Source organism: Arvicola amphibius, chromosome 2 (genome assembly GCF_903992535.2).
Source record: "Arvicola amphibius chromosome 2, mArvAmp1.2, whole genome shotgun sequence".
NCBI lineage: Eukaryota > Metazoa > Chordata > Mammalia > Rodentia > Cricetidae > Arvicola > Arvicola amphibius.
The window spans coordinates 33,725,390-33,749,829 of record NC_052048.2 but is presented as its reverse complement, the minus strand read 5'-3'; the positions used below and the strand labels follow the sequence as shown (position 1 = coordinate 33,749,829).

Here is a 24,440-nt window from a genome sequence, read left to right as displayed (position 1 = left end):
CGTAGTACTAAGCACTATGTACTCAGTTGGTTACAAACAAGTTTCTTTTTCTTTCTGTTTGCTTTTTTGATCTTCACTGTATATCGCAGGCTGCCCTCATCGTGACCCTCCACCCTCAGTCTAGTGTTCCACCAAACATGGCTTCTTTTGCACTCCCTCTCAACAGTCCATTGAGAGGTGCGCTGCTGTCCTTGCTTTAAAAAGCTAGAACAGAGCACAGAGAGATCAAAGCAATTAGATAAAGCTGCACAGCCCCGACATGGTAAAGTGGATGGTGATTAGAACTCAAAGCACCTTCAGGGTCCCCTGCCCTTTCTTTGTAACCCGCTCTGTCCTCCTACAATGTCCCCAGGCTGCAAAGCTGCTGTCCACGTGGACCGGAGCTGACTTCACACGCCCACCAACCAGGACCCCTGCTGCCAAGTTCGTGTTTCGAGACATGGCGTCTGACAACAGCAAGGTGGCTGATGGGCAGATCTCTACTGAGGTCAGCGAGGCCCCTGTGACCAGCGACAAGCCCAAAACCTTGGTGGTCAAGGTGCAGAAGAAGGCCGGGGACCTCCCTGACCGGGACACATGGAAGGGTCGCTTCGACTTCCTCATGTCCTGCGTGGGCTACGCCATAGGGCTGGGCAACGTGTGGAGGTTCCCTTACCTCTGCGGGAAAAATGGTGGTGGTAGGTGGCCGCCTGGTGACCTTGGGGCCAGGTCTTTGCATCTTTTGGGTCTGCCTTTAGGGAAGGGAGGAGCTTTTAGAACAGATCCTGTTTATCACCTCTTGTCCTCTAATTAAGAGTCCCCAGTTACAGTTGTCTGTGGCAGTGATGTCAGAAGCATCTGTTTCTTGCAGGGCTGGGGTGCACTTGGAATGAAGGAATGTCTTTGGCCCTGGGTGATACTTTCTGGGTGGGACACAAGGGAATGGTGTGTGGGAGCCTAAAGCTGCTGGGGGAGACTCAGGGCCATAATTATGTCTCTTCTCCAGGGGCCTTCTTGATCCCATATTTCCTGACGCTCATCTTTGCGGGTGTTCCTCTCTTCCTTCTGGAATGCTCTCTAGGCCAGTACACCTCCATTGGGGGCCTGGGCGTGTGGAAGCTGGCTCCCATGTTCAAGGGTGAGTGTGGGGGGTGGTGCTGGGCAGGTGGAGTGGCCTCAACCAAGGTCCTCAGGGAAGAGGAAGCCTTGAATCCATATCTGAGCATGTGCTGTGTGTGTTCCACCCCAGGCGTGGGCCTCGCTGCGGCTGTGCTGTCCTTCTGGCTGAACATCTACTACATTGTCATCATCTCTTGGGCCATCTATTACCTGTACAACTCCTTCACCACAGTGAGTGGCTGTAGGCTGATCACAGTGCTCAAGGCCTACGTAGGCTGTGGGAGTCCCCAGTGTGCTCCATGGGTCAGTCCTTAAATGAGGGGTATGGCGTGTCTCCTATAGCATCATCCGTGGCCAGCCACACTAACAACCTCAGTCTAGCACTCAGGCATCCCACGGTTGGATCCGCTGGCACATTTTGTATGGACTCAGATTCAGGCATGGGTCTGAATGCTGACTCTACTCTCTGCCAGCTGTGCATCTTCAGGAATGAATGAGCTGTCACTTCTCTGAGCCCTCACTGCTCTCGTTTATAAACGTGATCCAGCAGTTCTGTCTCTGAGTCCAAAGAAGCAAAAGCAGTCTCAGAAACTCTGGGGCCTATGCCATATTATTAGAGCAGCATGTTTTGTAAGACAATAAGGTCATCACAGAGAACAGATGCTGTGTGATTCTACCGGCATGCGGTCCTTCAAGTGGTCAGACTCCAAGAGGCAGAGGCATCATGAGGGAGCCGGGAGGATGGGGAATTAGTGAGCAGAGGAGATGGCGTTTCTAGAAAGTGGTGCTGCACAATTGTGTGTGCTTCATGTTGTTTCATGCTGCTGAACTGTGCAAGGAACAGCAGCGAATTTTACATGGTCTGTGTCTGACTAGGAAGAGGAAGGATATAGAAAGGGAAACTCACCCCCATAAGTCCTGTGTGAAGAGCCTAGAGCCAGGCTACACATGGGACAGACCCAGTCTGCTCTGGTCACCCCGTGGACACAGTGTAGCCTGGAAGCTTGTTCTTGGTGTGGGGGGGTCACATTTGGGTGGCGTGATCTTGTCCACCTGCCTCTGAAAGCTGTTAGGAAGGGGGGGAATGGCTGTGCACAGGTACAAGGGGTGATGTGGGTGGGCAGGGGGAGGGGAGTCCCCTCTGGCCGGCCCCAGGGGCTTAGTGGGATCTGTCTGTGACTCTGCCCTTACAGACCCTACCATGGAAACAGTGTGACAACCCCTGGAACACTGACCGCTGCTTCTCCAACTATAGCCTGGTCAATACCACCAACATGACTAGCGCTGTGGTGGAGTTCTGGGAGTGAGTGGGGACTGGGCACAGGGCTGGGGAGGGTGTGCCAGTGGGTGTCTGCAGGGGGCTGTGGAGGGTGTGGCAGTGGGTGTCAGCAGGGGGCTGGGGAGGTTGTGTCAGTTGTGGCAGCAGGGGCCTGGGGAGGGTGTGTCTGTGGGTGTCAGCAGGGAGCTGGGGAGGGTGTGTCTGTGGGTGTCAGCAGGGAGCTGGGGAGGGTGTGCCAGTGGGTGTCTGCAGGGAGCTGGGGAGGGTGTGCCAGTGGGTGTTAGCGGGGGACTGGGGAGGGTGTGCTAGTGTATGTCAGCAAAGGGCTGGGGAGATTGTGCCAGAGCGTGGCAGCAGGTAATGTGGCTTTTCCTTCAGCTATTCATCCCTGAATGTTTCCTGAACACCTGTTGTGTGCCAGGGTAATTAAAGACCTGAGCATGCCAAGAGGCATTGACAACCTCAGATGATCTGTACTGGTAGGAGGATATACAGGGTAGGGGAGATGCCCTGGACCAGCCCGCAGGAGGATGTTGCTGCTCACTATAACAGGTGGAATGGGGGAGTCAGGGGGACAAAAGAAGGCGTGTGTGTGCTGACTCAGTGAGGGGAGCAGCTGCAGAAGGTGCCAGTGAGGGACCGTGCTGAGAAGCAAGGACAAGCTGTGGAGCTTGAGAGGGCTCAGTCATCTGTTCTCCAGACAAGACCTGTGTGCTACAAGGTCTCAGGCAGGAGAGTGACCACATGGTCCTACTTGGGATTGAGGAGGATCCCATGAACCTGGGTAGAGCAGAGTAGAGGTGAAGGAGCAGTAGCCCAGGAATCACAGTTGACCCAAGTCGTCCTGCTCCTGCTGGACAGTCTCCAGGGTGAGTGTCATGGCTCCAAGGTCCCTGTCCAAATTACAAGGTTTTGGTGTCACCAGAACCCCTGGGGAAGGTGTGATCTGTGTCGGAGCCCTGGTCACTCACCTCCTGCTGGCCTCGTGTGACCCTTTCCTCCTTCCTCTGTCCCCAGGCGCAACATGCACCAGATGACGGATGGGCTGGACAAACCAGGACAGATCCGCTGGCCACTAGCCATCACGCTGGCCATTGCCTGGGTGCTTGTGTATTTCTGCATCTGGAAAGGTGTTGGTTGGACTGGAAAGGTAGGAAAGTGTGTGTGTGTGTGTGTGCATAATGGGGACACACAGGAGAGGGGACAGTTCTACAGGAGGAGGTGTGCTGGACCAGGGCTCATCTACAAGCTCCATCTAACTTTAGCTCTCTGTGCCTCAGTACAGTCTTGTGAAATGAGACGAGCCAGTACCAGAGTCATAGATGCCACTGGGCTTGATGGAGCCATCGCTAGCTCTGTGACCATGGGTGTGTCAGTCTGTCCCCCTGAAACTCATTTTTCTCCTGTGAAATAACACATACCCGGTGGTTCATCGGCACCTGTCAGGATCTCCAACATTGTGGAGGGTGTTTGTCCTGTCCTTCTCATTTACACAAGTGCAGACGGGGATCAGGCTGGGTCATCTGGCTGGAGCCATCTGGATGCTGGCTCAGGAGGACAGCTGGTCTCGAGTCCTGTTGGAGAATGTGGAGACAGGGCTAGCTGACTTACTCCTGATTTTGGTCTAAAGGGAGCAGAGGTGGTGCACACTTGTGCTGCAGTCTTGTAGGCCCTGGGACTCACCAGGTCCTCAAATCCTGTGCTGGAGTCAGGAGACTCATCATCTATCTCCAGGAGGCAGGTTTTCAGGTGCTTCCAGGTACCTCCAGGAAGCAGAAGAGTGGGGGCTTTGTTCAGGGCTTCGGAGAAGAGTTAGAACCTCAGCTCCCCAGGGAACAGCTGTGTGGAGTGGGACAAGTCCCAAGACCCCTCTGAGCTTCCGTCCCCTCATCCATTAGTAGCTGTGGGACCATCTATGCAGAATGCCGGCCAATACCTTCTATGTGGAAACTCCGTGTTTAACAGCAGTTATAACCATTGGTGGTGGGGAGGGGTGCTCAGAATTCTGGTTACTTATCAGGGACATAGAGTAGGGAGCCTCCTTACTGTATCAATTGGGGATGTTGACCCATCTGTCTGTCCTTCAGCAAGTTTCTATTGAACACCTACTGTGTGCTCAGCCTCCTGCTAAGCATGGAGAATAGAGAAGTACAGACAGGAAATATATTAGGCATGGCCTGTGTCCTCATTCAACCAGTCCCTTTGCTCACTGGGTTTGAAAATCACACCCATTTGCTAGACAAACAAAAACAAGGCTCAGAGAAGGTAAGAAATTACCCAAAGTTACACAGCCTGCTGGTTCTAGTGATGATGGGTGCTCTTTTTTAAGTTGGTTTTTTTTTTTTTGTTTTCATGGTTTGTGGCTACTTTTTCTAATACTGAGGGATCTCAGAGTCCAATAAGAGGGACGAAGGTAACTCAGAATCTACCCATACTCACCATCCCCAATGCGGGAATCACATCAGACTTGGGGGCAATCAAGATTGCAAAGAGCTCAGTGCACAAACCAGTTTCTTAGACAGAAGACAAAGTTTAAACATCTCTGCTCAGCATAGAGGCCACCATGCCCTGCTAGCTGCAGTTCCATTTCCAGAAGTTTCTAAAGCAATGTAAGTTGCAAGCTAGGAAAAGTTGATTTAGATTTAGTAATTGCATGTCTGGAAGTTTCCCCAAGCATGAAATAACACTTTTTCAAATTAAAAAAATTGTATATAGACGGATTCAGTGTTGTGTTTAGATCCCTGTATAGCTGGAAAGCCATAGAGGGGGCTGGCACTGCCCAAAGGACCTTCTGTAACTAAAGATCATCTTCTTCCTGAGACAGTGAGGCAGTTTTTAGGAACTGAGCTGGAAGGTGTTTTAGCTTCACACACGTCGAAGAGGTGACACAGTCATTTGAGCCCTTTTTGCAAGGACATGTGGTCAGCCACACAGAAAAAGTGAAGAACTGCAATGTTACATAATTGTCCGACATCTACAGAGTCCACTGAATGCTCTAAGCATTGGAAAAACAGAGATGTCAACCATGTGTGACCTGTCCCTCGCGTAACTGCTAGGAGCTGTCTATGGAACCTTGTGTGTGTGTCCACATGGACTTTAAACTTTCCCTGCTATCATATGTGTAACTTGGATAATGTAGAAATAAAAAGTAAAAAAATAGAGGTAGGGGGCTGGATATGGTGGCACACATCCCTAATCTCAGCACTCCAGTGGCAGAGGTAGGTGGTTCTCAGAATTCCAGGCCAGCCAGGACTACATAATGTGATCTTGTCTCAAAGAAAAACAATCACACAAGCAAACAAAAAACCCAAACAACAAGATTAAAAATTAGAGCTCACTCCTGTAACCCAAACACTGAGAACGAGGAGGCAGGGGGATCACTGTGAGTTCGAAGCCAGCCCTGAGCTTCACAGGGAATTCCAAGCATGGGGTGTGGCCTCTGGCAGGAGGTGGAGGGTGGAGAAGTGTCTCTCACAGAAGGGTGGTATCTCACTCTTAGCCACAGACAGGTACTAGCCTCGTACACCTAAGAGGAGGAGGAGGGACAGAGGGAGGAAGAAGAGAAGACAGGAATCAGGTAGCCGGCACTGAGATAGTGGTGCAGACTCCATGGAGGGGCTTCAGAAAGGCGGGTACGCCTCGCAGGCTAGGAATCCGGATAGGTTGAGGCTCCCAGAGGAGGAATCTATCGATCTGGTGCTGTTTTGCTCCTAGGTGGTCTACTTCTCTGCCACGTACCCCTACATCATGCTCATCATCCTGTTCTTCCGCGGAGTGACGCTGCCTGGGGCCAAGGAGGGCATCCTCTTCTACATCACGCCCAATTTCCGCAAGTTATCGGATTCGGAGGTGAGCGCCTCGCCCCACCGACCCCACCTGGTCCGCGGGATCAAGAGCACACTGCAGCCCTTAAGTACCTGAGCTGAGAACTCCTGGGTAGGCGAGCAGCGATGGTGATTCTGTACTTCATCGGTTCTGACGTTCTGATCCTCTGCCCACAGGTGTGGCTCGACGCAGCCACCCAGATCTTCTTCTCCTACGGGCTGGGCCTGGGGTCCCTGATCGCTCTCGGAAGCTACAACTCTTTCCACAACAATGTGTACAGGTGTGAGGGGGCGGGTCCAGACGCTTCCTTCCTGACCACGCCCATCATTGCGCCTTCCTGGGAGAGAGGCACATTGAGGCTACGGCCCAACCTCTCTGCCTCCTTGCCTAACCTAGTAATTCAGGCCTGTCTCCGGGAACTCTTGTCACACATTGGAGGCCGTTTCTTGTGGAACCCAAGACCCGAGGCCATACCTTCTGTATTTCATACTTGCCCTGGCTCTTTGCATATTAGGTCCCTCCTTGCCCTCTTAGGTGGCCGCTTCCTTCCTACCCTGTCCTTCCTGTCTTGCTCTGAAATTGCCCTTCTAGGACCACCAGACCTTGTAGTTTCTCTTCTAGAACCTTCTTCCCTTCCCTCAGAGGTCACTGCCCTCTGGTCCCATCATCCTGTAGTCAGCCCCCCCACCTCACGGGCTTCCCCACCACGTACCTCACGGGCCCTCCTGCCCTTCAGGGACTCCATCATCGTTTGCTGCATCAACTCCTGCACCAGCATGTTCGCCGGCTTCGTCATCTTCTCCATCGTGGGCTTCATGGCTCACGTCACCAAGAGATCCATTGCTGATGTGGCTGCTTCAGGTTAGCCCTTGGGGAAGGCCGGGCTTGCCGTGACGGCGTGTGTTGTCACGAGGATGCCTGCGGGTCCACCAGGGACGTGGTCACCTCCAGGATACAAAGCTCTTCAGGCTAGACTTGGTCATTGATCTAAAAACATTGGCACTATGTAGGTTGTACCCACTCTGCTCCCATGGTCACCAGTGCCAAAGCCAGGAAGACCCTCAGCGCCTTTTCCCTTTTGCCTAAGACAAGCCACAGCAGGAGGGAGTGTGTACCTGGCAAAAGCCCCTGAGGTTCAGGGAGGCGATGTGGCTTGTCCCTTGGGGAAGTGGGTTGGTCATGCTCTCTGCTGAGGTTCCTGTCTCACCTACAGGGAACTCCCCTCCTCCATGCTCACTTTCCTAGAACTCCCAGTCTTTGGCTTCCCCTCTACCCCAGAACCACACCTAGGAAGATCGCAGTAACCTCACAGGAGGTTGCTCCTGAAGTCTCAGACATCCCCTCCGAGGTCTCCAGACCTACACTCCCCCAGGTCCCAGACAGACATCACACATCTGCTTCACCCTATAGCTTCCCACCTCATGAAGGGTTCAGCTGTCCTACGCAAAACAAAAGCCCCAGCCTCCTCCTACCCTCCCCCACTCTCCACAGCCTCAGCCTCCTCCTAGCCTCCCCCACTCCCCACGGCCCCAGCCTCCTCCTAGCCTCTCCCATGCTCCACAAGCTCATGCATCTAGCGTCTGCCCTCCACCTGCCTCCTTCATGTGTCTCCATTCAGCCTCTCCACACCCACACTGTCCCTGCCACTGGCCAGGTCCCATGGTCTCTCGCTGAAGGTCGTCCACAGCTCTGTACCACCTGTCCATCTTCCCTCTCAGTGCTGACTCTCATTGCTTCCTAAGGGAGAACAGTGCACACACAAGGGTTACCCAAAGGATGAGCTGAGATCACAATGAGCAAATGATGGTGTAGGGCGTGTGCCTGATATGCTGTGTGTGTGCTGGATTGTCAGGTGTGCCAGGTGTCCCAGTGTGCTGTGTGTGTGTGTGTGTGCTGGATTGTCAGGTGTGCCAGGTGTCCCAGTGTGCTGTGTGTGTGTGTGTGTGCTGGATTGTCAGGTGTGCCAGGTGTCCCAGTGTGCTGTGTGTGTGTGTGTATGTGTGTGTGTGTGCTGGATTGTCAGGTGTGCCAGGTGTCCCAGTGTGCTGTGTGTGTTTGTGTGTGTTTGTGCGTGTGTGCTGGGTGTGTGTGCTGGATTGTCAGGTGTGCCAGGTGTCCCAGTGTGCTGTGTGTGTTTGTGTGTGTTTGTGCGTGTGTGCTGGGTGTGTGTGCTGGATTGTCAGGTGTGCCAGGTGTCCCAGTGTGCTGTGTGTGCTGTGTATGTATGTATGTGTGTGTGTGTGTGTGCTGGATTGTCAGGTGTGCCAGGTGTCCCAGTGTGCTGTGTGTGCTGTGTGTGTGTGTGTGTGTGTGTGTGTGCTGGATTACCAGGTGTGCCAGGTGTCCCAGTGTGCTAGGTGTGCTGTGTGTGTGTGTGTGTGTGCTGTGTGTGTGTGCTGGATTACCAGGTGTGCCAGGTGTCCCAATGTGCTGGGTGTGCTGGGTGTGTGTGCTGGATTGTCAGGTGTGCCAGATGTGCCAGGTGTCCCAGTGTGCTGGGTGTGCTGGTGGCACTCAGTCTCTCTTTCTTCCCTCCGTTTTGCCCTCATAAGGCCCTGGACTGGCATTTTTGGCATACCCCGAGGCTGTGACACAGCTGCCCATCTCTCCCCTCTGGGCTATCCTCTTTTTCTCCATGCTGCTGATGCTGGGCATTGACAGCCAGGTGAGCCCCCCAACAGCACCACAAGGACTCCCCATCAGGACCAGCCTGGTCTTGGTTAGCCCCCTCAGTGCCTGGAGGGCCTGACCCCAGACAGTCCTAGCCCTGCTGACTGGCTATAGGCCTTCTGTCTTCCCTTACAAGGCCAGGTTTTGAATGGGTGGGTGGGTAGAGGCTGGATGCCGCAGGCGGCTGACCTTATCCTTCCCCCAACAAGTTCTGTACCGTGGAGGGCTTCATCACCGCCCTGGTGGACGAGTACCCCAGGCTCCTCCGCAATCGCCGTGAACTCTTCATTGCTGCTGTGTGTGTCGTGTCCTACCTGATTGGCCTCTCTAACATCACCCAGGTAAGCTGACCAGCATCTGACATACCTCAGATTTTGGGAGAATGAGCTTGCAAATGATCACAGAAAGGAGTCAGAGTTAAGTTGGAAGTGGAACTTTAACAGGGACCTGTGCCAACTCCCTTCTGTTAATCTCAGAGAGAAATGCTGTGCACACCTGCTGTGGGATAGCATGAACCCTGGATTCAGCTGTTATCGTGATGGACGTTGTCATGTTGGCTTTCTAGGGGGTTGTTTTTTATGAGTCATAACTAACAGACATTAGCTTCTTTCTGAGCAGAAGAGAAATGGATAGTAGGATCAAGAGTGGCCAGCAGGGGTCGGGGTGGGGGTCTACCTCAGACAAGGTAGCTGGGAGAGGTCTCTCTAAACAAGTTACCCTTGAGCTGAGTCTTAAGAGATGAGGCAGGGTCAGTGCTGGGTTGGGGAGGGGAATCTTAGGAAAACAGGATGAATGGGCACAAAGGCCCTGCAGTAGGAATGCATCTGGGGAGCTGGAGGGACAAGAGGAGGCTCTTGTGGTGGAGGCAGACAGTGGGAAGGTGGACAGGGTTGTCAAACCAGACCTAGTAGGCTTTGCGATTAGATTTGATTTGAAGCATAGCTCTGCCTATTGTGTTGAGTGAGTCAGGAGAGGGTTAAAGCAGGAAAGAAGAATCACTGATGCATGCTGGTGATGGCTCAGCTGCTTTCCAGACATACCGAAAGTCCAATGGGGCATCTTCCCCTTCCACCTAGACAGTGAGCAGCCACAGACCCTAGGTGCTTGCTTTACTTTGCCCTCAAGCTGCCTTGCTGCAGTGCCTAATCCCTGCCTCTCTGGGCTCTTGGGGCGGTGTGTGTGTGTGTGTGTGTGTGTGTGTGTGTGTGTGTGTGTGTGTGTACGGAGATGGAACTATGTCTGCACTTCATCCCTTTGTCTCTTTCAGGGGGGCATTTATGTCTTCAAGCTTTTTGATTATTACTCTGCCAGTGGCATGAGCCTGCTGTTCCTGGTTTTCTTTGAGTGTGTCTCCATTTCCTGGTTTTATGGTGAGAACCAGCCCTCTTCATTGATTTATCCACCCATCATCCATCCACCCATCATCCATCCATCAACCATCCACCCATCATCCACCCATCATCCATCCATCCATCATCCATCCACCCATCATCCATCATCCATCATCCATCCTTCCATCATCCACCCATCATCCATCCACCCATCATCCATCCTTCCATCATCCACCCATCATCCATCCACCCATCATCCATCATCCATCATCCATCCTTCCATCATCCACCCATCATCCATCCACCCATCATCCATCATCCATCATCCATCCTTCCATCATCCACCCATCATCCATCCATCCATCCATCATCCATTCATCCATCATCCATCCACCCATCATCCATCCATCCATCCATCCATCATCCACCCATCATCCATCCATCCATCATCCATTCATCCATCATCCATCATCCATCCATCCATCATCCATCCATTATCCATCCATCCATCCATCCATCCACCCACCATCCATCATCCATCATCCATCATCCATCCATCATCTATCCATCCATCCATCATCCATCCACCCATCATCCATCCATCCATCCATTCACCATCCATCATCCATCCATCATCCATCATCCATCCATCATCCATCATCCATCCATCCAATCATTGTTCATTAATGATATGTTGACTACTAACCCTCTATTTTGCCTTTGTAACACTTCCACAAGCTTAGTTAACACAGGTGCTAGCTACCCTGTTTAGAAGTGTGACTGGGACAGCTGCATACACTCATTTAAAATGCAAGCCAGGGGCTGCAGAGATGGCTCAGAGGTTCAAAGCACTTGCTGCTCTTACAGAGGATCTGGGTTCAGTTCCCGCACCCTCCCCTCATGCAGTCTCACAACCTCCTGTTCCAGGAACCCAGTTTCTTCTTCTGGCCTGTATGGACACGGCACGAGTATGGTGCAGCATACATGTAGACGAACGCTAATACACATATGATAAAAATAAATAAATCTTAAAAAATAAAATGCAAGTCATCATGATTTCATAAATTGGAGGATAAAAAGATTGGTCCGAAATTTTATTAGCGGGCTGGCAAGATGCCTCAAAACACTTGCCACCAAGTCTGGCCACCTGAGTTCAAGCCCAGGAACCCACCTGTGGGATGAGATAAGAGACTCCCCCAAGTTGTCCTCTGACCTCCACCTGTGCCTCACGACTCACAAACAAAATAAATAAATATGGAAAAAAAGAAAAAGAAATTTTATCTGAAAAACTATACAATTTTTAAGCCATGGGCTTAATGACTGCAAGACTATGTATGATTCCAGCTGTGAACTATTTTAAGACAAAACACAAAGGGAAAAATCTAAGTTATTTGTTTCTTGCGGGACCAAAATTCTCCAAATGACTGTCTAGGAGCCCAGAAATCGAAGAATGTCCTTCCCAAATGCCAACTCTCTCAGCAGGATGTGCCTTCTGGAAGAGCCCAGCACTGTCCCCCCCCCTCCTCCACCTGCCCCCATCACCCTCTCCCCACACTCTGCCCTCTTCCCTCCTGATGGGTCTTTCTGCTCTTTGGATTTCCACAGTGAGCAGGGACCTGCTCCCTTCTGAGGGCTCTGGATTTTTATTATCATTGATTTACTAAATTTGGACTTTCTTCACAATCAGTTTCTCACAGTAAGACCACCATGGGTAAATGTGCCCCGGCAAAGCCACTGAGGGCATCGTTGGAGCAGGTGTCTGTGGGTGGGGCAACAGTCAGGCCTGTCTTTGTGTATCCTCCTATTTCATATTGCAGTGCTATACAATTGAATAAAACCAAAGCATGTGTCCCACATAAGAAACAAGGACACTGGGGTTTAAAGAAGTGAGGGGTTTGCTCACGGCCACACCTGAAAGAGGTGGTCTAATGGGGTCCTAGACCACAGGGTCCTGGAAGCTCTCCCCTGACTTCTGCTCTTACTCCCATGTCACAGGTGTCAACCGATTCTACGACAACATCCAGGAGATGGTGGGCTCCAGACCCTGCATCTGGTGGAAGCTGTGCTGGTCCTTTTTCACACCCATCATTGTGGCGGTAAGGATGGGGCTTGACTAGCCACCATCGCCCTGAGTCACCAAGAGAGAACCGAGCTCACCCAGCTCAGGCTAACCAGGAGTCCAGGTTCCTAACGCACAGAAGCTTCTCTTCCTCAGAAAGTCTCATTCCCTCCTGGAGGGACACTGAGGTCCTGAGAGCCCTGGCAGGGGCACCCCGGGTCCTTGAGATAAGGACTGAGCCATTGCGCCCTGTATAAGTTCATGGTGTCCTGGAGAGGTCTTCAGTACACTAACTGCTAGTCTGCAGGCAGGGGTTCCCTCTCCAGGGTTTTTCCAGAAAGGGGATTCTGCCTTAATGCCTCGCCTACAGTGTCAGGATAGCTAGGGTGGATGTAGGGCCTTGCTGGGTCCAGCCCTAGGGACTGACTGTCATGCCCTTCCCCATCCACAGGGCGTGTTTCTCTTCAGCGCTGTCCAGATGACACCGCTTACCATGGGGAGCTATGTGTTCCCCAAGTGGGGCCAGGGTGTGGGCTGGCTCATGGCCCTGTCCTCCATGGTGCTCATCCCCGGGTACATGGCTTACATGTTCCTCACCCTAAAGGGCTCTCTAAAGCAGGTAAGCCCTTCTGCAACTTGGGGGGCTCAGGCTCTACTTGGGAAAACTCAAGTCAGCAAGTCAATGTCATTTAGAGTGACAGAGTACACCTCTGAGTCACTGGGAACCTGCCTGGGTGGAGGAGGATTAGGGTGGCCCCCTGGAAGCCTGAAGATAAGCCAGACTAAGTGGTAGAAGCAGAAAGAATATTCTTAGGAGCATAGGTTGGGAAGTTTGTACAAAGGTTAAGGGATCAAAATGCCCTGAGGTAAGCTGGAGGGAGGTCAGTGTGGCGTCAGGGGACCAGTGTGGAGCTTCTGGGTCATGCAGAAGAGAGCACGGTGTTCTAGCCAGATATCCTCCACCGGTGTGGGACTTTTGGCTCTCTAGTGAGGAGACTGGAGCTGGGTTTAGTGAAGGAAGAGAGGTGGAAGGGGCTGGTCCCCACTGCACGGAGCCTTACCACCACCCTGCCCGCAGCGCCTCCAGGTCATGATCCAGCCCAGTGAAGACATTGTGCGCCCCGAGAATGGTCCTGAGCAGCCGCAGGCTGGCAGCTCAGCCAGCAAGGAGGCCTACATCTAGGGGTGCAGCTCCCTCATCACCCCAGCACTGGCACCCTGGCCTGGCAGTACCCACACCCCTTGAAGACTGAAGATACTCTCTGTCTCCACCTACCTCAAGGGGCGGGTCCAGACACCATCACCATGCAGAGAGGGGAGATGGGGGACAGTCTGCCCTGGGTGGACCCTGCATGGCCATCCACCCCTGGGGGCTTCCACAGAGGCCTGGTGACTTTTCCCTCAGGCCCCACAACAGGAGCAGGTGGCTGGCCTTTGTAACTGCCACAGTAGCTCATTTTTATGCTACCAGAGAGGGTGACAGCTGAGGTCACACACTCCTGGCTTGTAGTCATATTCAGACTGTTGTCCTATGCCCCAACCATAGACTGTTATCCAGACATTCCTGTCCACCTTGGCTCTGAACTTGTCATGGACCAGGGCTACGGCATTTTGTTCGTGCCCCCTGGGAGCCAGTCTCTTTCCTTCTCAATTTCTCCTTCCCGAGGCAGCTTCACAGATCCACCCCTAGACAGACACCTCGGAGCCATGCGGAGAGGGTCCTCTGTCCCTGTGACCCTGTGACCCGGGCAGCTCAGTGTCTTTTGTCCCACCTCCCCAGGTGACATTAACAGCAGCAGCCTACCCAGAAGGGCCCTGTGTGCTGAGGAGAATTTTAGAAAAAAAGCCACAAGCACAATTGCCCTTTTTTTTTTTTTTTTTTGGTCACCATTCCAGGACTTTCCCCAAGTGGGAACTGTGGTCCTTCTGAGCTGCCCAGTTTTGCACAAACAATGGCCAAGGAAACCAAGGTGAAGGTTCTGTCTAAATCAGGACGGATCCAGCTGGCCCTGGTTTCCCTCTTCGATTGTCACTGCCACTCAGTTCTGCCGTCCCTCCTCACCTTTCTGAAAACTCCTCAGATGCCGATGACCGCTGATGGAGGAGGGTTTATCCAGAGGCTCTGCCCACCCTACCCCAACACTGAGCTTCCCTTGTTAATCTGCTCCAAAGGGAAAGGTCACACGCCCCTTCTGGCCTTGGGCTCTGTGTAGGTGAAGCCAGTGGAGACAGTTTCTGGAAAGCTCCAGCAGCTCAGCCTCTCCCCTCTGCCGAGAGGATGGGCTCCCATGTAGCAAATCGTATGTCTTGTCCTGTAGCGCCTTAGCTCGATAGCTCACAAACTGTGTTTATGACTAACCCTTAATAACTCTGGTGAATAACTGTGACCGTGGGTTTTTCTTTGAATCTCTTGTCATTCTCATCCAAAAGTGACCAGCACACCAGTTTCTTGCAATAAGCTGTCTCCCTCAGAACATTAAGCACACTGTAGAGAATGCAAACACGTGTGCACATAGAAAAGCACACACATGCACACCCCTCCTCACATGTGGCATTTAGCGTCCCGTGTGATACTGTGTAGGCAATCGACCAGCTCGAGGACACCTGTAAAGGGGTCACGTGATTAAGGAGTCTGCCTGCCCGGTGGAGACTCTGCTTGAACAGGTGTCTGTCCTCGGAGTCCAGGGTGTGGCATGCAAGGACCCTCCACTGTGTCTTGTGTCCCCGTCCCTCCCCCGCCTGTGTATGAAGCCCTTTAGGATGAGGGCAGGACATTTCCTTCTTGCTGCTTGTTGTTCTTAGATGTGAAACTGAGAACGAGTCTTTCTGAGATAAATGCAGTATATTTCATGTGTGTAAGCACCTCTGAGATGTTTGGCAAGAAATCCCCCGATTTCCACCCAAACTTACCTTATAGAGCACAACATTAAAGATCGTACAATTACTGTGAGAACTGTGACTATGTGTAACTTTTCTTTTTTAGTTTTTGCCCAGAGGGAAAAAGATAATTGTATTATCATATATGCTTTTTTGCAATAAGGATTTATTCTCAGACACCAAGTAAATTTATCTCTATATAAAAAGTATATGTAATATATGACTATTCAGACTATATACAGAGCCTGTTTTAAAAAAATTTACAGTATTATTTAGTAAAATTATCTGTTCTATGGACCAAATGTAAAATATTTATACATGAAGATGTGTTTTAAATGTCTATAAATGATATCACAACTAGAGCACGGGCGTTGTGTAAGTTTCTAAGAATTTAGAAGAAAAATAATAAAGGTTCTATGATATTCACTGTATTAGTTACTTTTCTTTCGCTGTGGCCATGACCAAGACAACTTCAGAAGAAAAGGGTTATGGGACTTATGGTTTCAGAGGAATACGAGTCCAGCATGGTGGGGAAGCAGCAGGCAGGGTGCAGGAGTGGGAAGCTAAGGCTGACATCTTGAACCACAATCACAAAGCAGAGGGTGCAAACTGTAGTAGGCAAGGCTGTTTACTCCCAAAGCCCATCCCCCAGTGAGCACCTCCTCCAGCGAGCCATCCCCCAGTGAGCACCTCCTCCAGTAAGTTTGTACCACCTAAACTTCCCCAAGCAGCACTACCAGCTGGGCACCAAGAGTTCAAATGCTAGAGACTCTGGGAGATAGTTCTCTTTTCTTTTTCTGTTTTTAATTTGTGTATTCTTTCTTTCTTTTCCTTCCTTCCTTCCTTCCTTCCTTCCTTCCTTCCTTCCTTCCTTCCTTTCTTTCTTGTAATTTTTAAATCGCATTTAGAAAAAAACTGTGAGTTTGGCAGAGATGTTGCAAGAATAGCTAGACTGCGCCGGGCGGCGGTGGCGCACGCCTTTAATCCCAGCACTCGGGAGGCAGAGGCAGGCAGATCTCTGAGTTCGAGGCCAGCCTGGTCTACAAGAGCTAGTTCCAGGACAGGCTCTAGAAACTACAGGGAAACCCTGTCTCGAAAAACCAAAAAAAAAAAAAAATAGAATAGCTAGACTGGACTCCCAGCCATGCTTCACCCAGGGCGCAGGCGCAACAGCTGTAGGCTTGCCATATTCTCTGACTCTACTCCACCCCACCCCTGCTTCCTTCTTCTTCCCTCCTTCTGTCAATCAAATCAGTCTGGGCTGAGAAATGTCTATGACTAACACGGAACAAGAGGCTTACTAAGGGATATAGTCCTTGGATAATTGTGAGAAGGGTTGGGAAATAAGAGCTTCAAATGGGGGGGGGGGGGGCTCGAGTGACCAGAGGGACTATTCTCCACAGTCCTTGTCACCTCTTGGCATACTGCCTCCAGCTGCCCCACCAACGTATAACGTCACTGCACTCTATGGGTGGGTGCAGAACGAGGCTCAAAAAACCATACAAGGCAGGCAAGTGCATCCAGCCCTCTGTCATCCCGGTCTCTGAGAGCCACGAAAGGTTTCTCTCCATTGGAACCAAGAACCTGCTTTGAACCCTAAAAGATGACCCTCAAAGACGCATGAATTGGGCTGATGAGATGCAGAATTCAGTTTCCAAAACCTACATGATGAAATGAGAGAATTGGTGCCTTCAAATTGACCTCTGACCCCTGCCTACTCCCACCTGCACCTGTGGATTCACCTCCCTTTGCCTAGGAAGCTCCTCTCTTCTCCTCTCCTCCCTCCCTCCGTATCCCCCTTCCTATCCTCTGCTGTCCTGTTCCTGCCTGTCTTATTCCAGGTCACTCTGAGGTGAGGGGCTTTGATTACCCACCGTGAGCACCCTCACAACAGGTGGGATGAAATGGCGCTGGTCTGAGGCCGGCCCCCTTAGGAGCTAGAAGTCACTAGGCACTTTCCCCCTTCGTTCTTGGATGTGGTTTCAGGTGGGGTCTCATGGGCTCCACACCAGCACAGAGAGCTGACCCACACAGGAAGACCTAGCCTCCTGTCACTCACAGACAGCAGACAGAGTTGCCTGGCACTGGTGAGAGCCAGAGCTGTTATATACCAGAACAGGTGACAGAAAAGAAGCCTGGGCTCCCGCCTGGCACCCTCTAGAGTGTGGGCAGAGGCGTTCTGGGTAGGCAGCCCCAGCTCATGCAACATGGCATGGATGAGGTGACCAATTGCTAAGCCATTTGAGAATGACTTGCTGATGTTTGGGTTTCCCTCTTAAAACCAAGGGCATGCAGGGAACTATGCATGGCCATAATGAGATTGTCTAATCCCTAGCTCACACCCGGCTTCCCTGACCATCCCTAAAGTGTACCTGATAGTGACTTTAGGATCCAGTTTAGGGACACACATTGCACTGAGTTGTTTTGTCTCTCCACAAATAATTGTGAGCACCAGTTACCTGCCAGGCTGAGGTGAGGCTGGTGGCTGCCTAAGGCCATGGAGCACTAACCTGTCAATTCAGCTCCCTCTCCCCATCTCCATGAAATGCATCAGGACTTTTTGATGCTACTCCTGGTTCTTCTCCAAAGTGATGGAGAGGCAAGCCTTGTGGGCACTTCAGAAGAGAATGGAATTTCCCTTTTGAAGAGCAAAGAAAGGACTAAATTAAGGAAACAACCTACTTAGGGGAGGGCTTCCGGCACCCCTGCCCCACCCTGGGGCTTGTCTGCAGCTGACTGTAGTGTTTCTGACTTCCCTCCAGTCACAGTGAGACCAGCTCAGACTTCAGAGGAAATCAGTTGCAGCCTTTAAGCAGGATCATAGTGACTTTCCTCAACTGGGTCTCCCTGACCACGGTGGTCTGGGTTGACTCTGGCAGCTTCTCTCCTTTCAACTTCTGGGGGAGGGGTGGTGGAAAGAGGTTGGAGGGCTCTGGGTTGGGAAGACCCTTCAAAGGTTTCTAAATCCTATTGGAGGCTTGAATTATTTCAGGAGAATGCAGTGTACTTTGATGTCCCCTAGGGGAGCCTGGAGTGTGCATTGATGTCCCATAGGGGAGCCTGGCTGCTGCAGAGAGTCATTCACTGGGCCTGGGATTTGGTCTGAATGACTGAATGCAAGCACTTGGGTACTGCTGATGGCCGTTTACTTGAACATTAAATATGAAGATAAGATTTAAAAAAAAAAAACATGGAGAAAAGCAACAGGCCCCTCTTCTGAAATGCTCACAGGGAGTTTGCTACTTGCTAAGAAACTGACAGAACCTTTCATGCAAACTGTCTAAAGCAAAAGAGATGACCTCAGGCATAGCTGGATTCAGGGGCTCAAAGGGTGACATCAGAAATCAGAGTCTCAGTCTCTCCCTCCCTCCCTCTCTCTCTCTCTCTCTCTCTCTCTCTCTCTCTCTCTCCTCATCTCTCTCTCTCTCTCTCTCGATCTCCTCATCCTCAGTCTCTCTCTCTCTCTCTCTCTCTCTGCCTCCTGCCCCCCAATTATAAGATTATCAGACTATCTGTATGGTTAATGATGAAAGAGCAGGTTTACATACTACTTGTAGTGTATATCTTGTCCCTAAGTTATGTGTCTCAGCTCTGAGGCCCATTTGGGATACACATCTATCCTAGATATCATTTGTTAAATATGACCGAGCAGACAGAATGTTTGAATGGCCATCTGGCCACCTCTTAAGCAATGGAATGGATCAGTAGTACCCACACACATGAACTAAGAGTCAGAAGAGAGCCCAGTTTCTAGAGAAGTCAGAACTTGGATGCTGGTGGGGTAGTGCTGTGGGAAGCCCTTCTGTCTACGTGTTGCTTTTATAGGTTAATGAATAAAGGTGTTTCTTCCATTGGCTTAGCAAAATAGGGCAAAGTAGGAATTCCAAGCAGATAGAGGAGGAGAGAGTAGGCAGAGTCAGGGAGATACCATGGAGCTGCCGCAGGAGACAGATGCACCAGAATTTTGCCGGTAAACCATGAGCCTCATGGTAAAATATAAAATAATAGAAATGGGTTAATTTAAGATGTAAGAACTAGCCAATAAGAAGCTAGAGCTAATAGGCCAAACAGTGATTTCATTAATACAGTTTCTGTGTGGTGATTTTGAGTCTGGGCAGCTGGGAGCAAATAAGCAGCCTCTGCCAACAGGACAGGGAAAGATAGTTGCAGAAGTTCCTCCATCTTGTATTCTTGCTGAGGGCATTTCAAGTTTAACTAGAATTAATGGAGGATTCTGTGGAAAATTGCCCAACTCTATTCTAGGAGCCCAAGGTCAAGATAACCTAGCTAATTTATCTTACTTAATTAAATTGTCCGCTTGTGAAACCTCCCCCTCCAGCTAATCACTTAGCTTCTATTTAGCTGCTTGCTTGTGCAAAACCTCCTGTAGCAAAGCCCTTACTCTAAACACTTGGAGCTACACTTGGATCTAGAATACCTGAGTGTCGTCCCAGTCACCCAGAAAAAAGACTTTCAATTGGCTATAAATTCTGTCTGCTGAGTGGTCATCTCTGATGGGTTCCCATGACACTGGGGCAGGCAAACAGCAAAGGCCACAGATCAGGCCACCAGCTTATCAAGTAATCTTAGCATCCTTCCAAGCATGGGTCTTCCCATGGTTGTGCCTACTTGCTCTCATTTTGAGTATTAATCCTTCATGTAGGGGAGCAGAGGCGCATGAAAAGGTACCGAATGTATGAGATGGACTGAGACCATCCAAGGCAGGTCTATTTGACTGCTCAGGGCAGAGGTTAAGAACACCACCTCAATATGGCCCAGACAGTCATCATTGCTCCTTTGGACCCCAAACAAAAGACTTCTTGGTTCACATACTCTCTCTAGACTTGACCACTGTCCTAGTTACTGATCTATTACTGTGAAGAAACACCATGACCAAGGCAAATTTTAAAATAAAGAATTTAATTAGAGGCTTGCTTATGGTTCCAGAGGATGAATCTGTGACCATCATGACAGGGAACATGGTGGCAGTCAGATGTGGCCATGGAGCAGTTGCTGGGAGTTCACATCTGATCTACAAGTTGCATTCAGAGAAAGAGAGACTGGGCTGGGGCAGGTTTTAAAACTTCAAAGCCCACCACCCAGTAACACACTTCCTTCAACCAGGGCATACCTATTCCAACAAGGCCACATCTCTTGATTCTTCCCAAACAGTTCCACTAACTGGGGACCACCTATACAAACAAATGAGTCTGTGGGGGTCATTCTCATTCAAACCATCACATCCACTATAGAACATGTGCAATAGCACTAGAGTAAGTTTAAAATAGACTGGCTCATGTTGTGCCCCTATTTCAGCCTCTAGTGACTTCTCAAGCCGCATCTAGAATACAAATCCATTTCCCTCCTCTGTCCCACAGACTGGTCTGACTTCTGTCTTTCTCTATTCCATGCATATCACTCAGACCTTTGTTCATGTGACTTTGCAAATAAACCATCTCTTTATCCCATTAGCTTTCCATACCCATACACTCAGGGTTCTCTATGCTTGGAGGATGCAGGGTAACCAAGGAGGCCTTGATTTAGACAGAAATTTCAGAGTGACTTACAGAAATAACCACCTAATCTGGGAGCCAAGGGATGACTTAGCTGCAGAAGAACAACTATGGTTCCTCACCCACCCCAAGCAGAAGGATGGCAAGAGAGTCAAAGGGGCATGGAACAAAGTCACGGGGGCAGTAAGACGTTTGCTTTCCACATCAGTGGGGTTGTGAGCCTTGGCACTTGCCGATTCTCCCTCTTGATCTTCTTTGCCCTTGATAGCCACAGCTGCCCCCTTCCCTTCATTTGCTCTTTGTTCAAAGTCATCTCATTCACAGACACCTCCCACGATCACTGAAACCAAAACAATTGCACTCACTCTCACTCTCTCATCTCCCTGAGTTTTCTTTGTAGTTTGTTGATATAGATTCATACTATGTAGCCAAGGCCGGCCTCAAACCTCAAACACAAAATCCTCCTGCTTCAGCCTTCCATGTGCTGGGATTAAAGATATGTGCCAACTCACTACTTTCCACTTTGTATTTTCTTTATTTTTAAGTTGTTAAATTATATTTATGTGTTTACTTGTTTATTTGGGGGCATGTATACCCCTCAATGCATGATCAGAGGACAGAGAATAGCTTGTAGAAGCCTTCTCCTTCCACCATGTGGGGTCTGGGGCTAGAAATCAGGTTGTCGGGTTGGTGGCTAATGCCTTTATTCCCTACCCCCTTTATTTTTCCTATTTTCTTTTGTTGGTTTGTTTTCTGCTTTTCAAGACCATTTCTTTGTGTATTCCCAACTGTCCTATACCTAGCTCTAAAGACCAGGCTGGTATTAGGCAATATTGTTTTCAGGTGTGTGACTTTTGTTTCTGCTGCATTTGTTTGACTTTGTGAAGCTGTGTTACTGTGCCTGTCTAAAATGCCTGATGGTCCTAATAAAGAGATGAACAGACAATAGCGAGGCAGGAGCAAGGATAGGTGGAGCCAGCAGGCAGGAAGTATAAATAGAAGGAGAAACCTGGGAGGAAATAAGAACAAGGAATAGAGGATGTCAGGGGCTGGTCACCCAGTCACCCAGCCAGTCATGGAGTAAGGAGGAAAGAAAGGTATACAGAAATAGAGAAAGATAAAAGCCTACAGGCAAAAAGTAATCTGGTAAACTTAATAATTTAAGTAAACTTAATAATTTAAGTTAAGAAAAGTTGACAAGAAACAAGTTAAGCTAAGGTTGGGCATTCATAACTAAGAATGAGCCTCCATGTGTGATTTATTGGGAACTGGGTGGCGGGACCCCCCAAAAAGTCAAAAGAGCAAAAACATCACAGAACAAGCTGGCCTCAAGCTCACAGAGATCCACCTGCCTCTGCCTCCCGAGTGCTGGGATTAAGGGTGTGTGCCACCAGTGCCTAGCTCTAATACTTTTCTTAATAATCTTTCTTTTCCTGTCTCTGCCAACATACAATAAAGGAGGTTGAGGTTCGGGGGGAGGGATAAGAACTTTTTAAAATTACTACCATGGCCTAAATATCCACAGAATGCCTGACACACGGAAGGAGCTCAACAAATGGATAGATGATGGATGCATGGATGATAGGTTGGTAGTTTGTGGGTGGATAGATATATGGATGAATGGTGGATGGATGGGTGGTGGATGGATGGATGGATGGATGGATGGTGAGTTGGTAGTTCATGGGTGGATGGATGGATGGACGGACAGTAGATGGTTGGTGAGTGGATAGACGTGTGGTAGCTGGATGGATGTGTGGTAGATAGATGGGTGATAGATGATGGATGGATGGATGGATGGATGGATGGATGGATGGACAGTAGATGGTTGGTGAGTGGATAGACGTGTGGTAGCTGGATGGATTGTGGTAGAAAGATAGGTGGTGGATGGCACACGACTGGATGGGTTGAAGAGATGTGAAAAGCTGGTGGATGGATACAATAGGTGGTGTGTGGATGGAGGATAACCAGCAAGTGGATGGGTGGATGGTGGATGGGTGGATGGTAGCTGGGGAGCGGCTGATGAACGGTGCATGGACAGATAGGTGAGTCGATCAGTAGCTGGTGAAAGAATGGGTCAGTAGATGGTGAGTGGATGGGCCTCTAGTGAACAATGGTGTGAACCCTATCCAGGATGCTGGCTCTGGCGTCGGTCAGCCTCTAGTGAACAATGGTGTGAACCCTATCCAGGATGCTGGCTCTGGGGTTGGTCAGCCCACTAATGAGCTCTGATTCTGCTGCCCAATCCCCATGCCATTCCATACACATTTGTGGCCTGGCTTCCTCATGAAATTACTGCTAAAATACAGTGAAGTAAACCAAGGGAAGCACATAGCACATGCCTGGCCCCAACTGAGCACTCAGAAAATAGCTGTGATGTTCATAGAGTGACCATTCCTGAAACGTTCTTCATCCGTCAGGATCCATCCCCCATCCAGAGCCCTGGGGTTTGAAGTTTGTATCTGTCACACTGTCACTTCATAATTGAGCTGTTTTTCTCCCTGCTTTTATTAGTCAGATGTGGTTGCTAATTAGAGCTTCTGATTAGCGTGGGGTAACCAGGGTGACAGCATTGAGCTGTTATCATTATAGGCAAAAGCTAGGAAATATGGCAGTTTGGGTCCTCAGCTTATCCCAATGAGCAATAACTCTGATCTCCTCCAGGGTCTCTAAGTCTGGAAAGAGCTTCCAGACTCCTCCCTCCTCTGTCAACTCTCTAGAGACTCTTGTAGTTCCCTAGCCTCGGGTGGGGCCTGTGGCTGCATCATCTCGCAAAATGTTTAGCTGAAGGCTTAATATGTTTTGATTCTAAAATCAAAGTGGTGCAGATTGCTAGGAGGGGCAAAGTTTTCCAGGCCTGAAAAGAAGGGCTCTTCATCTTACGGGTACAATTTTGTGCACATCTGTATCTCTTCCAGATGTGCTCACAGCAGCAGAACTGTGGAATCCAAAGGTTTGTGCACTTTCGGGGTCATTAGCACTTACTGATAAGCTGTCCCCAGGAAATTGTGTCCATTTTTATCCCTGCTGGAAGTGTTTGGTAGCAATCACTCCGCTGTGCTCTTTCTAAACTGGGGCTTGCCATTAAGTCTTTGTCAGTTTAACAGCTAAGATGCCTCAAAAGTGAGCTTATGTCCTTCGACGTTATTTTATGTGTATGTGTTTGGCCTGAATGTATGTGTGTGTAGTACCCACAGAGCCCAGAAGAGGGCATCAAATCCCCTGGAACAGGAATTACAGATGGTTGTGAACCCATCATGTGGAGCTGGGAACTGAACCCCGGGTCCTCTGGAAGAGTAGTCAGTGCTTTCAACCTCTGAACCATCTCTCCAAGCCCAACTGTGAGCTTATATTTCTTTGAATTTTATTGATGGTGCAACTTTTTCATTTGCTTTCTGGCTTTTGTTATTTATTTGATGGATTTATAGCTCATATACATCTTGATTTATTTATGTATGTATGTATACTTATTTAGTAACATACTACATGCCATGTTTCTAATCTTGTGACAAAGTGCCTGAGATAAGCAAGAGAGGAAAAGGTTACTGGGGCTTTGGTTCACAGGTATCACAGGTTCATGGTCATTTGACCTGTGGTGGCATAGCATGTCATAGATGGAACATGTGGTGAAGCCAGTACGCTCACCTCATGGTGGCTGGGACACACAGAGAGAAAGGAAATCCCTAGGGTCCTAATATCCTCCTTCAAGATCAGAAACACACCTAGGAAACTACGTCCTTCTGCTAGGCCACTCCTCCCAAAGTTCTCTCCATCTCCATTGACATCATGGG

At 49.9% G+C, this 24,440-nt stretch overlaps 1 protein-coding gene across 1 annotated transcript; it reads left to right on the top strand.

Annotated features, from left to right (window-relative positions):
- The first annotated feature begins 439 nt into the window (after positions 1-439).
- Slc6a1 (solute carrier family 6 member 1) lies at positions 440-13,445 on the top strand. The gene is made up of 14 exons (XM_038319787.1): positions 440-677; positions 986-1,117; positions 1,229-1,329; positions 2,292-2,401; positions 3,395-3,527; positions 6,092-6,226; positions 6,379-6,482; positions 6,939-7,063; positions 8,755-8,867; positions 9,082-9,213; positions 10,140-10,242; positions 12,199-12,299; positions 12,714-12,881; positions 13,341-13,445. Exons 1-14 carry the CDS (start codon positions 440-442, stop codon positions 13,443-13,445), a joined length of 1,800 nt encoding a protein of 599 aa, XP_038175715.1.
- The last annotated feature ends 10,995 nt before the right edge of the window (positions 13,446-24,440 follow it).

Excerpts from the sequence above, each read along its gene's own strand:
- Slc6a1 (XM_038319787.1), top strand. The coding sequence starts at position 440 with ATGGCGTCTGACAACAGCAAGGTGGCTGATGGGCAGATCTCTACTGAG. Across the intron at positions 1,330-2,291 it reads TGTACAACTCCTTCACCACA|ACCCTACCATGGAAACAGTG; the intron begins GTGAGTGGCTGT and ends CTGCCCTTACAG. Across the intron at positions 3,528-6,091 it reads GTGTTGGTTGGACTGGAAAG|GTGGTCTACTTCTCTGCCAC; the intron begins GTAGGAAAGTGT and ends TTTTGCTCCTAG.